The following is a 12,966-nucleotide window of genomic DNA, read 5'->3' as shown; positions in this document are numbered from 1 at the left end:
CTTGTGTTTATCTACATTTTAGTTGCCACCCCCTTTCAAGGCAATACTCCTCTGTACAAAAGATCAAGGTTAACTGTGTTGAGATGGACCAAACTGCGGTGGCAGGGTGTAGGTTTTTTACTACTTTACTACTGCTTCTCTGCTCTGAAGAAAGTAATTACCAGCACACACTTTACAAGAAAATTAGGTTGAGAGAGTAACATAACAGCTAACCTGACACAAGCAAATGCCTCTGCATGCCTTTAGCTCCGATGCAGTGCCTGCCATGTAGCAGCTTCTTCTTCTCCAAAATGCCCTGCTGAATTTCCTGTTTGATCCAAACAGAACACAGGTGAAACAGAGACCGTTTACTCCATAAAAGTGCTAAACCTGCAGGGAACTGTTCTGAGGCCTTAGCACATTCTGCCAGGCTCAACTAGTAAACCCCACTTCACACCAGCCCACTTTTGTGGCATTAGGGAGCAGTGTGCAAGAGCTATTTGGCTTTTTTTTTTTTTTTTTTTAATTTCCCTTTCAGAACAGGAGTGTATCAAACAACATTCCACATGAAGTGTTCTCAGAAATCGAACTGCAAAATTCAATCTGCTTTCCTGTGCTGGTACCTAAATGCATCTGGAGCTGCTGCTGGTTAAATGAAGAGTCCAGCTTAACTTTGTGTGAAGCACAACAGATTTTCACAATAGCTTTGTACAATCCCTTTGTGCAGATATCCAAGGGCTAAGGGGGCTGATCAGTCTCGAACGCTGTTCAAAACAGCCAGTCATTACAGAACACTGTCTGTCTTTCATACCGGGTCAGCAGAAATCTTGTGAGGATGGTCTTAGCTGTTTGCAGCCAGATCTGTACCCACCATTTCACCCCAGGGTTAAAAAGGAAAAGCTTTCATTTTCTAACATCCCTTTGCAATCTGAGCAGGGGGCGTATGACATTACTTTTTTGTACATTTCTTTCTCCCGAGAGCACAAAACCTACCGCTGACCTCAACATAAGTAGGCACAGTGCCATGGAAGCTGGTGGAAGTTACACAAGGGTGCGAAACGGTTTGTGGAGCCAGATCACACACTGGACCCAATGTTGGCTCGTGGGCTGTAGGTGGGGCTTTCGGCATTTGTGTGGGAGCTCTCCAATGAGACCCAGAGGGGTCAGGCTACAACATCTGGTTTTCATAAGAGCATCTCCCTCCAGTAGGGCTGAGGCATGGGCGGGGTTTGATCGAACTAAAATAAACACCGACATGCAGCATCTGCTACGTGCAGCCTCAGAAGGACAGCCTAATAGTTAAGACGACAGCTTATTCACCAAAACGTAAGTATGTCCACTTTCTGCACTTTAAAAATATAATTAGCAGCTCTATGGAATATCGTATTCTGGCTGTGTTTACTCACAGTCTCTGGAGGTGCTTGCAAGGAATTCAAGTATAAATATTTGGAGGGTTCTTGGTGTTCTCCATATAATTGCCTTATGTAACTCAAATATTTCTTACACGCAGCCACGATAGTATTGGCTGCAGTTACAGAAGTTCTGTGAGCAGCAGCTAAGAAGAGGTTTAAGGAGGGGTTGGGATTGGCACACAGAAACAAGCCAGCTAATACAGCAGCACATTTAAGCAGAGGAACATTTACTTCTCTGCTTTCTAAGATACCCAGGGAGCACAAACCAAGCATGTTTTCTATCAAGGTGTAGCAATGAGAAATAAAGTGAAGTGCCAGCAAAGCGTTATCAATTTTTTTTGAAATGGTAGCGTATAAAACATATTCACACTGTAAATTTCCATATAGATTGTTCACATTTACTTCCAATAACACAATTGGATTTGTGCCTTCTTGTTATGTTTGGATGATACATGTACGTATATACTATTGATAAAAAGTGTATTAATGTATAACAGTCCATTCCAGTCTGACTGCTGAACTTCATGCAGGTACCTTTCTTCAGGATGGGACAGGGAGGGGAACAGTGCCTGCTTTTTTTTTTTTTGGAATCAGTATCCAGCTGCATTGTTCTGGTATTCACACCACTACTCCACAACAATGGGAGCTACTAGAAAACACTTTTCAACTTGTGCATGTATGTGTGCTCCTTAAAGGATTATATGTGAAATCAGTGCCAACAGGTTGGGTTGTTGTTTTTTTTTTTCAATAAAATTCATAGATCCCAAACAGAAAACTCGCTGTAGCCACCTCAAAACCAGGGTAAAGGAGGAGATCAGAACTGAACAGCAGTCTGCAGCAGTGTATGATTACAGTGAATACGTAGTACTGCAGCTACCAGAATATCTCAAGAGATAACAGGACCATCATGTTTAAGACAGCATACCTTGAAGACTTTAAAAAATGCTGATCACAGATTGCACACGGTCTATCCGTTGTGTTAGATACCACCACCATTCAGCAAACTGAAACACTTGTGGACTTCAGGAATCAAGTGTCAGTGATCTGAGGTGGCATGATTTCACCGTGGCTCTCAGAGCAATGCTGTATACCTGCTGCTGGAAGTGGGGGATGCTGTCAGTTATAGCACCTTGAATTCAGTGTTTACGAAAGCCCGTGAAAGAAGTGGTCACGAGTCACAGAGCAATCAACAGCTTCTTGTGTGGGCAGCTATGAACAGCTGAGGAGGCAGAGAAATTAAAATTAACCCCAAAGCTGCTACTGCTGCCCAAGAAATACACAATAAAGCCATGTTCTGAGAAGACAATGCATTATGATCGAAGTATCACGAATCTTGCTGAATTAATGGCATGCTGCCATTGCAAATTGAGGTGCATGCTAAGGGTATTGTAATAAGGATATTGTAACAGAAAGCAGAGACTTTCTCTGGATGTAGTTGTGTAGTGCTATCTGCCTGGTGTTGACAAAAATGATAAACCAAGGCTCCAAATATTTCAAGGTAAGACTTAAAGAGCTCTCAATATTTCAGTAGTGGTTCTGATTATTTTGGAACAATGAGGGGAAGTTGAGTGTTTTCATGTTTTCAGCATTCTCCTTTCATGTGAAGGCTAGATAGGAAAGCAGCAACATATTCATAAATAACAAAAATCTCACCCAGTCACCAGACTCCGGAAGGTCTTCAAGGCATCAACTACTATGAGATTTCCAATAACGTTACGTATGCCATCAGTACTACAGCAGCCACCAACAGCGGTACCTTCTCATCCAGGTGCAAAGTGGTTTAACTGCTCAGGTCCATTTCACTTGCAGGATGATTTCCACCTTCTGTTTTGCAGCCAGGAAATGCCCTCACTTCACAGGGAAGGCAGCTTACACTGAAGGATGAACGCTCCAACAGCAGCCTAGCCATGGTTTCATGATCTTGATCTTGTTTCATGATCTTGTTTCTCTGTTCCCTCACAGCTAAAAAGATTTCAGTTTTTTTTGTTGAAACCCTTAGGATGAGGGGTGGAAGCCAAGCCCTTCACAATTTCTGGGACAATTACCTTTCAGAAGGCGTCTGGTCTTTGCCTGAACTTAGTCTTTGGTGCATATGTTACTGATAGGTCGGAGACCAGAGGCTGAGGAAAGCCTTTTAAATTTAGCAGAGAAGCCCTAATGTTTTCCCATATCCCATTCATACTGCATTGAGTGGAGGCCAATGAACTGTGTCTACCTTTCAGCTCCACCAAGATGATCAAATCCTTCAAGCAAACATTTCTGTCCCTGGATCTGCAGTCCCCTCGGTGGAACACAGCAGAGACAACGGTAACTCCTAAAGGCCAGGAGAACAGAGTTCTCCATTGTCAGGGTGGATTTAGGATTCCCAGTCTGAGAACAAGCATGAAGGAAGTGTTCCTACACTGTTCATGCCTAATTGCAAAGGGGGAAACAAGCACACCTACTCCTAAGCTCTGAAGAGCTCCATCTAAGGCAGAATAGCATGGTTTTGCAATGGAAGTGTCAGCATTTGACCCTGGGGGTACACCTGTAACTGCAGCTATGAGGCTGCTGGGGGTTATTTAATCACAATCCTTCCAGGCTGATTTGGAAAGAGTTGCCCTTTGTGTCATTAGTATTCATCTTGTGGTTACTGCGACTTTTGCTACCTTCCAGGCAAAGGATTATGAACTGCGCCAGTATGAAACAGCTAAGTGGGTCAGCACAGTCATCAGAGGAGAGACCCAGAAAGAAGCACTGCGCCAGGGCTTCTGGAAACTCTTCCACTACATCCAAGGGAAGAATGAGAAAGGTAGAACATGCTGGGTTTGAACTGCTAGAAGCACAAATGAGATGATGCCAAGTAGCTTACAGCAGTAGATAACCTTGGACACAGAGGCTTTTCCTAGTCTAACACCCACCTGCCTATACTAGGCCACCACACCTCTGCCAAGGCCCTCAGGGATTACACCTAGAGGGATGCTGAAAACTCTGTTCCAAGGACCACATAGGATTGAAGAAGCTGCAGCCTGGACAGTGAGAAATTGCTCTACAGTTAGAAATGAAAACAGAATGTGGCAGTACATTCCTTTGCATCAATGTCCAAACGAGCAGTAATGCTGGGAAGCTGTTTTGGCATGTGGTTTTAGGCAGCCTGCATCATCCCTTAGAGTTGCATTCAGACACTGTCTTTGCTTTCAGCTCATTACACTTTCTACCCTCCTTTAGAGATGAAGATTGATATGACTGTGCCAGTGACATGTCTGGTAAAGCGTGGCTGTGCAGACTTCAAGGTCTCTTTCTTTGTGCCATTTGAACACCAGGACTCTCCCCCCCAGCCCACAGACTCAGATGTGTTTATTGAGGAGCGGAAGGCAGCAGCCATCTTTGTCCGGTAAGCTCACAGAGGGTTGGGGCTCACCTAGCAGGTCTACATTCTTACTTGCATCTGATTTTTAACTGTGCATAGTGAATACACACTATTTAGAGCCTGGAGTTTAGATGCAGCAGTCATTCACCCTGACAACTTCTGATGTGCCATTTAATAACTACAAACTGCGTGAGAATTGCTCAAATACTGCATTGCTTCCCCACCCTGTCATCTCTTCAGCAATGCAAAGCAGGGAGCAGATATTTTGGCCTTCTACAAATTGTATAACCCCCCCCCCTTTTTTTTTTTTTTAAACTTCAACCAGGTCCTTCAGTGGATTTGCCTCAACAGAGAAATATGCTGAGGAAGCTGAAGTCTTGGCCAGAATCTTAAGAAACAGAGGCCAACTATTCCACGAAGATTTCTTCTACACTGCAGGCTATGACAGTCCCTTCAAACTCTTCAACAGGCACAATGAAGTGTGGTATTTTAAGAAGTAATGCAGGGGAGGAATACTAAGAGGCTACTAACCAGTTCTGAATGAAAATAGACCTTATTAATGGCTTTTGCTTTAGTGCAGAAGAGATTTAATTTGCACATGAACACAGGAACATCTCTAATTCACTTTATCTAGGATGAAAAACTGTTCAGCCTAAGAAGATTTCAGTCCTGTTCTACAGAGATGTCACTGAAGTTTAAGTAGCTCACACAGGCTGGGTTATGAGGGAGATGAAACTTAATGCTGTTCCTCATACTGAAAATCTCTTGGTAGCACTAATTATCTGAAAACATTCCTGCACAAGCATTTGTATGTCTGATTCTACTTCTTGGTAGAACTGCCACAGTAATAGTTCAAGTGTTACAGATTAAGTTCTTCATAAAACTTTTCCCCTATTGATATTACACCTGAAGCACCACAGAAATATGGGGAAGTACATTAAATCTTTTTTTTTTTTAAATAAAGAAACCTGGCACTAATTAGCTTTGGGAATAAAGCAAATCTTAACAGGCCCCAGTGCCACCCAAATGTTTATATTTAACAGGATTATCAAAACCTCCCTCCTCTGCTTATAGCTTTGTCTCCTGAAGGCTGAATGCTATCTTGCCCCAGAAAAATTATACTCAATCCAGGGGAAGCATGTCAGAATACAAGCTATATATTGTTGCTCCATTATAGACTGTCTCTATACTGTTTCCATAGTTGGTGTTTTTGAGCAATATTTTATCTTTTGGAATTATCTGACTAAAAAGTTGCATCAGCCGCTATGGGTCTTGGAATGAGCTAGTATCAGCACTTCAGCAGGCTTCAGTCTCAACAAAAACAAAGCTCTCCAAGTAGTTGCAGTCCAATAAAGCACCAGATCTTCTTACTGAAATTATTGCTGAAATTAGCATAATTAAGTCATGTATTACCAGACATACAAGTTTAGAACCAAATAGGCAAATCATGTTTAGCTCCCACCTATGAAACACTGAATGTACTTCTTTGTAGGTTTGCCTAAATCCAGACAGAGCAGACTGGAGTTGACATGAGCTCTGACACTGGCAATAGCCACACATCCTCTACAGTAAAGAACACTTGCAGGACTAGCATTACCTAGTTTGCTCCCTGCCCTAAAGTCAAACATTTGAAGCTTTTACAAAATAGCCTAGAGCTAGCTTACAGCAAGCCCTTCAAGTCAGAAAGCAGTTGACAACAACAGGCAGAGTTTACAAAATTTTATTGGCTCCAATTAGTGTATGAGGTAAATGTTACCACCGCAAAGTCTTGGCTTCCTAATGCTGTTCATGCAAGTGTAGCCCATTATTCTGGGATCTTCCACCTATTAAGTACAGCATAAGAACCATTATAAGGCACCAAACCAGCACAAGAAGCTGACTGGAACAGCTCAGACCTTAGATTTTCATCTCTGTTCAGTGAGAGAGTTCAAGCTAAGGTTTTAATCATCATTTGGTTCCAGCAAATAAGTTTTTATTACTACAGTTACACTCACCTTTCTCATTCCTCATATTAGTTTCAAAGTTGCCTCCTCACCTAAAGAAAGAAAATGCAGTTAGCACACAGTAGCACAACTACTAGAAGTTCCTCTCAGCAGTTGTGTAGCCTCAGAAAGAATGGAACGGAAGTGGTGATATCACAGTAACTCATCTGGCAGAATCAAGTTTCATCAGTGGCTACAAAAATTCCCTACATTTAAGAAAGAATCTGTGTGATCTTACCCAGTGAGGCAGCCGACAATAGTTCATTCCTAAGGAAGAGAGAAATTGTTTCAAAATAAGGTATCGCTATATGCAACTTCATAAAGCTATGAAATTCTATACAAATTAATTTTAACCTATAACAAGGCTGCATTTTGGCCACCAAGTGACAACTTCAACATTTAACATTCAAATAGAATACAAAAACTTAATCTTAATTGAATTAGCAATACAGAATTACTAATATCAGAAGAACCACAAAAAAGTAGTTGGTTATATTTGCTTTATGATACTGTCCCTCCCCAGAGAGACAGTTGGAGTAAGTTATGATACCTAAAATACAAGTCCCATGAAGGACATGTTTTTGAGATGAACTTAAATAGGCAATTTATTGTAGGTGAGACTGGGTCTAGTTGAGAAGTTTGTACAGTCTGGAACTTCAATTTGATGTGTGTACATTGAACAAAACCACAATTGCTACCACTCAGGTGATTTTTGCCAACTACAGGATATTAGATTTTTTTTTTTTTTTAATTATTTCAGGAGTGCAGCAGCGTTACACTGTCAGTTCATAAAACAGCCAGGTACATCAGGTAAGAGTTATAATGGGAATTGTATGCTTGCTGCTGTATTACATTAACAATATTGTATCAGCTTAAGTAGTTTCCACAATTTTTTTTATTTTTATTTTATTTTATTTTATTTATTTATTATTATTATTATTTTTTTATACTATTTCCACTGTGTAAAGACAAAATCAGAAGCTTGAGTCATGGAGGCCACATCTTTTGCTCATACAAACTGAACTCTACATTAAGTTTGTCAGTGACTATAGTTAAGAAATTGTCAGGGTACCAAAGCTGCTGGAAAACCTCCTATAGTGAAGTTCATTCTTGCTCCATGCACATCATTTTTATTCCCACAATAGCTCGGAGTGGAAGATGCACAATAAAAAATATATCTAATTATGCACTAATCTTATGCACTTAACATAACAGAAATATTGCAGAAATTACTGGACCACCACGATCAATAAAGTGTTCTATTTTACACTTACCTCAAAGAAGCAAAATCTTGGTTCTCACACACTCCTTCCTTCTCAGCTTCACTCTGTAACAAGTGCATTTTTATTAACACTCTACTTGGCCATGCTTGAACAGTTAATCTGAATGTGTGTACTGTTTCAGATCAAGAGTCCTCCTCAGTCTTCTTCAGAGAGATTCCCATTGCTTAAAATTCATCATCACAAACAGTACATGCTTAGAGTAGCTTAACATCTACCTCTTCACTCATATCACATAACTCTCATCTTGCCTCAGACAAGGAATTTACCAGATTACTCTGAATATAAGATCAGTACTGTCTGCCAAAGCCCACTGCATGCATTGAACAGCAAATAGGCATACTGTTTTCAATCAGCAGAAGTCATTGATGCAAGCTCTGCGCTGCTGAGTAAAGGCACATTCTTTCTGATCAACTAGAAAGTCAAATTGTGCAAAGCAGTCACATATTTCAATTGGTCTACACTATTTATTGCCAGGTCAGGAAAGCAGTTAGCATTTCAGTACAAAATGTTATCTTATGGCAACTGAGAAGCAAACAGCTTACCTAACATCTGTCACGGAGTATCTGGTAGTTCTTCCATTCTCAAAACTAAAATAAAAACAAAATAAGAGTTTCAGTGCAATGCTAATGTTATATTCCAACCATCAGACTTCAACGAACTTCCATTCTTGTTGCAACCATCACCACCTCTTTGCACTGTCTTTAGGGGTTCCACACACAGGTTGAAACTACTTACTGGTGCTCACAAATGCCCTCAGACTAAACTGTCATTCATCTGATGGCAGCCAGAAGCACTCATGTTACATCAACACCACCCCAGAAAAAGCCAGGTAAACTATCTCAAAGCATTCTGCTCTAGAAGAGATCCTCAATTACAGTTCCCTAAATTACAGTTCATATCAGTGGCATTTTATACCAACTGCACATCAACATTATAGTACTATTGCCACTATTTTTACAGCTACTGTCAGTTACAGGGTCTTTCAGTAAAGAGCAGTCTACATTAGTAGTTTCAGGTCAGACATTTGACAACATCATTACAACCCTGTAAGACATGCCACGCCTGTCTGCAAAATTACCAGATTATTTAAAAACTTCAAATAATTTCAGTCTTCCACATAAGATTCAATCCCCAGCACCTTGGTAAGTGAGGTTTGCTGGCTGCTAATAACTTGTGAAAATCTTGAAGGAGCCTACTACGTAAACAGGCACCAAAAGATGGCACTACAATTAGGGGCCAGCACCTCACAACTTCCCCATCCCACAGCACAGCTATAAGCAGTTATACAAATTCACTGGGAACTTACTTTTTCCTTGAGCACTACCAGCTGGTACCACCTCACAGCTCTACCACAACAGCACTAGAAAAAAAAACAGAATCAGGACAGCACATAAACAGACACAGGAATGAAATCCAGTCAGATGCCTGAAGTCAGATAGAGCTAATTACAGACCTCCACAATTGAAGTCAGTGTGTTTGCATTTCATCATACAGGCAGCTTATACTATCAGTCTGTGGACTGCTATCTGCTTTAGGAAGAAGGCAAACAGTGCAATCAGAGCAACTTCAGGAGCTCACAGATGCACTAAGTTTAGCAAAACCAGTCTGCCAAGTATGGGTCTTATCCAGCAGTTCTTCCCTTATGCATCCACCTGGTTTGGCTGAAAAGCAAGCAGCCAACACCACCCCCTTTGCCCACACCAGCCAAATACTTCACATGTATATTCTAGGCTTTCTACACTAATAAACTTGCAAAGTTGAAACAAGTACTTACATCATGACAAGAAACAACTCAGGAGTCTGCAAAGGAAAAGTCACTGTTAGTTGTGGTCCAGGAGAAAGTTTTAGCATAACAACTCCAAAGGCTGTATCAGTGTTTAGTCAAGTTTTATCCTCACTGGGATCAGAGACCTGATTCAACATCACATACAGCAAACTGCAGCGCTCCCATTCCCTTCCACAAGGGGGCCCAAACCAATCTCCCAGCTCTCAACATGAGATATCACTGCTGAGACTGCAGAAATCAGCACACCTCTGAAGTGGGAACACCTGACATTCAGACTGGTCTAACCAGGAAAAGCATTTTGGATACTGAACTCATAATTTCCTAAACATAAATGTAGCAGTACCACATTTATTTACAGAAGTGTTCTGTGAAATTTTAACCCTCCAAAATAATTACTTCATATTTCTATTGTGAAACATAAGGCACACTTAGGGCAGTTATATCTTTGCTTCACATTTTCCAGGAACAGAATGGATTTGCAGACTCATATATAAACAGAAGTTCCCAGGCTGAAATGCAGCCCAGTAGCTGACCTATTACTTCACAAGAGCAGCACAGCCAAACATAGCATCCAACTAAAACATCTTCTATTACCTTCAGTTTGAGAAGTCTCGTCTTTGCCAAGATCACTGACAGGTGAAAGCTTCTCACACCCAGCACAGGCATTCTGTCTCTGTCCAGGGCATTCTGCAAAGCAACACTTACAAGACTTAGAGCACAAACACCAGATGAGCCAAGTTTTCACTAAGAACTACATAGCAAACCCTATTCATCCTACATTTCAGCATTTGTCTGTCTCCTTTCCTGATCTTCTGAAGAGCTTGACAAAATGCAGAGGGTAGCATTTCACTGTAAGCTTTCCATTTCAGTTCTCTGTCAACTTATCCTAAGGTACAGGAGGCTGCATCAGATAGGAGCGAAAGACTGAACAAGTGATCACCACTGATCATCTGCTGAACTATGCTGTCATCATACGCAGCCTTTTCATGGACAGAAAGCTGGTTTTCACAGACACAGGCAATATAATATTTACCTTGCATAGCTTGTAGCTGCTTCTCCCAGTGCCTGCAACAAGAGAAAAATCAGATTCCCTCAGCTTTCTTGGCCAAGTCTACAATTTCCAAGCAATATACCACAACAGCAAGATACATCAGATAGGAGCGAAAGACAGAACTGTGTTCATCACAAGAATCTCTGCTGAACTATGCTATCATCACTGTATCTGCTGTGGAGTAATAGTATTGAGCAATCTCCTGTGATAGCTTTGGAAAATTGAATTCCCCAAAGAAAAAAATTAAAGAAATATTCAGGAGTATTTTGAATACTACGAAGCATCTATTATTTCTGTGCATTAGCAGAAAATAATCCCAGAACATTTCTTATCCATTTTACACACCCCACTGCCATGTGGCAGCAGCTCCATTGAGGAACCCTCAGCAGACTCCATAATGTTTCTTACCAGGTGATGTTTTTTCTGTAAGTGCATGATTCAAAACCTGAAAGAAAAAAAGCTTATGAGAAGTTTGTCTAAAGTCAAAATATCCAGGTAAATTCTAAGCTGTTGTGCCTCAGATGGAAATCATGGTGGTATGAGCTCTCATCATTGTCTTGGTCAAGAGTAGCAAACTATATTAGTCATCATTGTGGCACAAGAGGGAAAACTTAGCATAGGGAATACAGTTTGCCTACTGGTCACTAAAATAAGAAATGTACTATAGACAAACAGCAAATCCTTAAACACCATTTTATGTTAAATTTTCAGTTTTATATTTACCTTGTGAAGTAGCATCAAGTCTTCATATTGAGCAGCAGACCTAGAGGAAACAGGACAGTTTGAAGTGTGTGTAGAACCAGGTGCAGTATCTCTGACTGTGACACTAATAACAGAAAAAAGCCTCAGTGCAGAGTTTTCAGAAATCACTTCTGTCCACTACTCTAATAACTGAAAACATCACAGGCTCTCCAATTTAGTTATCAATCCTGATAGCTACAAGCACTTTTCTCTAGTCTGTTGCTGTGCATGATGAAATAGCAGTAACAAAGGAAATAGAGGTATCCATTATACTCCTGTAGTCCAATTAGAAGCTGCAATAGTGTTTTTGAACAGAAGCCTCACATCCCATCCTCAGCACAAAGAGCACATGACTCTTCCTAGTAGCATGAAAACTACTCAGAGACATCAGTCAACTGCTGCATTACAAATGCTGGTCCTGCAATGTTCTGGGACACAGGAGTACCCCAGGCTAGTATCTGCAAGTACACCTACACAACAGTTTATTTCCCAAATTAAAATCTGCATTTCAGCAGCTGTACTTACCTTTTGTGAAGCCACCGAAGAGGAAAGAGTGTATTTGATGCATCTTACACTGAAATCAAATGAACAAGCATTACTCTTTAAGAGACTAAAATCATTGCAGTCACCCATTCCCTTCAAAATATTTAAGTAAAACTTAAAGCAAAGCCCTGAGCTTTATAGAAAAGCCTTCCCTGATGCAACAGAAACAAGCCTGCAAAAGTAATTTCTAATCCTTTTTTTTTAATTTAGGCAAAAATCACAGGATCTTTTTTCCTTTAACTTTTAACCTTCTCTCCCGCCCCCACTGCAGTGCGCGCCCGGCCAGCCCTGCGGCCACGAGCTGCCCTGGGTGCCGCAGCGCCCCGCTCCGCGCCCAGCTCAGCGGTGTTGGCACTCATCAGCCCCTCAGATGTCCCTACCAACACGGTTCTCATCATGCGCAGGCACGCGGCGGGCTGCAGGATCCCACCTACCCCCCCCCCCTTCCCGGCACGAGGCCCGGCTCCCTTCAGGGCGCACCCCGAGGCCTAGGCCGCGGCCTAGTCCCCGCGGCCCCAATCCGCCTCCATCCTCCTCCGCCAGCGCCCGCCGCGGACCCACCGCGCCCCGCCGCGCCTCCGCACCGCCCGCCGGTACCATCAAAAGGCCGGGAGGGGGACACAACGCCGCGTGCTGCCGAGCCGCACCGGGAGCGTCGCAGAGCCCCCGATCCGCTCCGCCGCCGCGCCTCGCCTCGAAAGGCCGCTCGCCCGCCGCGCGCCCCTTATATAGCCGCGCCGCGGTGACGTCAGCGCGCCGAGCCCCGCCCCCTGAGCAGGGCGGGGCGGGGCGGGGAGGGGCGGGGCGGGGCGGGGCGGGGCGGGAGGGGGGATTTTCTTC

The 12,966-nt window shown here is 42.4% G+C and overlaps 1 protein-coding gene and 1 long non-coding RNA gene across 13 annotated transcripts; one reads left to right on the top strand and one right to left on the bottom strand.

Annotated features, from left to right (window-relative positions):
- Positions 1 to 289: 289 nt before the first annotated feature.
- Positions 290 to 12,856, bottom strand: LOC311440521. 12 transcript variants are annotated; one of them, XR_014695449.1, is made up of 13 exons: positions 12,688 to 12,801; positions 12,109 to 12,157; positions 11,566 to 11,668; positions 11,251 to 11,287; positions 10,825 to 10,856; positions 10,386 to 10,478; positions 9,780 to 9,805; positions 9,312 to 9,365; positions 8,548 to 8,592; positions 7,997 to 8,049; positions 6,961 to 6,989; positions 6,735 to 6,775; positions 290 to 307 (listed from the first exon to the last, which is right to left on the bottom strand). It is a non-coding gene; the product is annotated as an uncharacterized lncRNA (long non-coding RNA). The 12 variants fall into 12 exon arrangements; XR_014695443.1 differs by lacking the exon at positions 290 to 307 and adding an exon at positions 6,445 to 6,563 and having other exon boundaries at positions 11,188 to 11,287; positions 11,566 to 11,605; positions 12,724 to 12,856; XR_014695446.1 differs by lacking the exon at positions 290 to 307 and adding an exon at positions 6,445 to 6,563 and having other exon boundaries at positions 11,566 to 11,605; positions 12,724 to 12,856.
- On the top strand, positions 1,166 to 5,751 carry HEBP2 (heme binding protein 2). Its single transcript, XM_084527543.1, has 5 exons — positions 1,166 to 1,305; positions 3,614 to 3,698; positions 4,047 to 4,182; positions 4,599 to 4,764; positions 5,066 to 5,751. Exons 2-5 carry the CDS (start codon positions 3,624 to 3,626, stop codon positions 5,238 to 5,240), a joined length of 552 nt encoding a protein of 183 aa, XP_084383669.1. The 5' UTR covers positions 1,166 to 1,305; positions 3,614 to 3,623; the 3' UTR covers positions 5,241 to 5,751.
- Positions 12,857 to 12,966: the final 110 nt, after the last annotated feature.

This window comes from Aythya ferina, assembly GCF_964211825.1.
Source record: "Aythya ferina genome assembly, chromosome: 8".
NCBI lineage: Eukaryota > Metazoa > Chordata > Aves > Anseriformes > Anatidae > Aythya > Aythya ferina.
Note: the sequence above shows the minus strand (reverse complement) of the source record. Positions and strands in the feature narration are given on the sequence as shown.

What these genes read in the sequence shown, in the direction of transcription:
- HEBP2 (XM_084527543.1), top strand. Translation starts at nt 3,624, where the DNA reads ATGATCAAATCCTTCAAGCAAACATTTCTGTCCCTGGATCTGCAGTCC. An exon ending in GGAACACAGCAGAGACAACG is followed by an intron (nt 3,699 to 4,046) that starts GTAACTCCTAAA and finishes GCTACCTTCCAG; the next exon opens with GCAAAGGATTATGAACTGCG. An exon ending in GCAGCAGCCATCTTTGTCCG is followed by an intron (nt 4,765 to 5,065) that starts GTAAGCTCACAG and finishes AACTTCAACCAG; the next exon opens with GTCCTTCAGTGGATTTGCCT.